The sequence below is a fragment of the Glandiceps talaboti genome, chromosome 10, assembly GCF_964340395.1.
Source record: "Glandiceps talaboti chromosome 10, keGlaTala1.1, whole genome shotgun sequence".
In the NCBI taxonomy this organism is placed as follows: domain Eukaryota; kingdom Metazoa; phylum Hemichordata; class Enteropneusta; family Spengelidae; genus Glandiceps; species Glandiceps talaboti.
Genome location: NC_135558.1, coordinates 1,585,001 through 1,587,228, shown reverse-complemented (window position 1 = coordinate 1,587,228; position 2,228 = coordinate 1,585,001). Strand labels below are relative to the sequence as shown.

Here is a 2,228-nt window from a genome sequence, read left to right as displayed (position 1 = left end):
GTTATTCTCGTTATTGGGCTTTGGCATCATGGCGAAGTACCGAAAGGTCTTCTGCTTCCGTGCTACAACATTGCTGATGATCACACTTTACTGTCTACAATTTGTTTGGGCCGACAATTCTACGGCAGATGAACTTACAGAGTTTGCGTTCGAAGAGTCACCCTTCCAGAGACCGACAGTTTTCCTTCCAATTATCGCTCGCAACAAAGCTCACGCGTTACCGGTATTCTTAGGCTACATAGAACGGTTATTGTACCCGAAGAACAAAATAAGTATATGGTAAGTGACTGATCATAAACAAATGACAGTTTTACATGTAGTTGGGAGTTTGATTTGAAGATTTAAACTGTAACTTTATGTGTGTCTTTGAGTATGTGTCTAATTCGCTAGCCCGGGTTTGTTTAGACCTCTAGACCCCCGTTGTGTGCGCAGATTGGTATTGTGTGATTGATCCGCGTCGGTGCTGAGTTGGCAGTCAGATGACCCCGACACTTCGCGAAAACCATCACCGTGACCCCGGCGAAACTATGCAGTAATCTGATCTACATTTAACCCTTCGGAAAGGTCGATGCCTTGCTATCCTAAGAGGTAGAGAGAAAGCCGAACACGAAGACACCCTGCAAAAAATATTGAGAACACATTTTTAATTTCGATGCGTAATGAACGACCGTACGTTGAGGGTCTATGCAGACTATGGTTAAACTCGCTTCATATGTGTGTGTGAATATTTTGTTGACACAATGCAGGTGACACAATACGTTATCACAATCAGTCTGTCTAATTTCCTCAACAAACGTGGCAGTAGCGTCAGACGCGCGAGACGCGTAGACTAGCTAGACCGTAGACGTACAGCTGCTGTTACTTCAGATATCATGCACCTAAATATTATACATTCCAATTAAATGAAAAAAATATTCGACAACTTCTGCAGTCTGTTTTCATCTCTTGAGTATTTGAAGTCATTGATAGCCTTATTGTAATTGCAAAGTAAATGCCTAATCCCTTACATAATCAGCAATGATCAAAAAGAAAAAACATCACCATATCTCATTCTCAGACCTATCCCAGGTTTTCTCAGTAGTAGTACAGTCTGCAGAGTTACTTCTTTGAGTTACTTCTTTGATGATCAGGAGCTAGATATCATTCTTTTGTATTTTTTCTATAACTCTGTCTGACAACTGTCTTTTCATCTAAGTTATAATCCTAAATTAAATAGACATCACTGATCAGGATATGTTGAGACCATCATGACAAGGATCAGATATGATGATTAAAATTCACACTTAGGACTTAATCTGTGGAAAGCATTTGTTGTGAGGTAATTTGTTACCATGGTTACTGGTATATTAAAGTGAGCTCTCTTTTCATGAATATAATGCAGGTACCAGGGTAATTAAAATCAATAAATGAATTAAAATTTGGATCTGAAAAAGTTTTCTTGCAGTTTTGAAAAACATGGTCCTTTAACAAAAGAATGATCTAAATCCTTTCAGCTCCATGATCTCAATCGATTCCATGATCTAAATCAGCTCCATGATCTCAATCAGCTCCATGATCTAAACCGGCTCCATGATCTAAATCAGCTCCATAATCTAAATCAGCTCCATGATCTAAACCGGCTCCATGATCTAAATCAGCTCCATGATCTAAATCGGCTCCATGATCTAAATCAGCTCCATGATCTAAATCGGCTCCATGATAAGATATCCATAGAAGTAATCCGAGACCATAGGATTGAAACATTGGGGTTTAACCTAGAATTATATACTTACTTTACAGGATTCAAAGTGATCACAATATTGACAACACAACAAATATTTTAAATGAATGGAAAAACAATGTTCAACATCTGTACCACAGAATAGACTTCCACTACTCAGAAGAACCACAGAGTTACTCCGATGAAAAAGGACCCTCACACTGGCCACGAGAACGATTTGAACATCTTATTAATCTCAAGCAAAAGGCACTTGATGAAGCCAGGAAACAATGGGCTGATTATATATTTGTAAGTTTTAGATCTTTTCGTTTTATTTCTTTCCCTCAGTTTTCTTCATTCTATTTGAGTTACGTAACAAGTTGAGCAGTAAAATAAAATACATTATATTGTCTGTCTGTCTGTGTGTGCACGCGCGCGCGCGCGTGTGTGTGTGTGTGTGTGCGTGCGTGTGTGTGTCTGTGTGTGTGTGTGTTTGTGTGTGTCTGTGTGTGTGTGTCTGTGTGTGTCT

At 39.1% G+C, this 2,228-nt stretch overlaps 1 protein-coding gene across 1 annotated transcript in view; it reads left to right on the top strand.

Moving 5' to 3' along the window:
* The first annotated feature begins 29 nt into the window (after positions 1-29).
* Positions 30-2,228, top strand: part of LOC144441021 (procollagen galactosyltransferase 2-like) — a 12,765-nt gene continuing 10,566 nt past the window's right edge. Inside the window, exons 1-2 of the mRNA XM_078130532.1 lie at positions 30-279; positions 1,780-2,008. Coding sequence (XP_077986658.1) covers positions 77-279; positions 1,780-2,008 — 432 coding nt within the window. The 5' untranslated portion in view covers positions 30-76. The remainder of the gene's footprint in view (positions 280-1,779; positions 2,009-2,228) is intronic.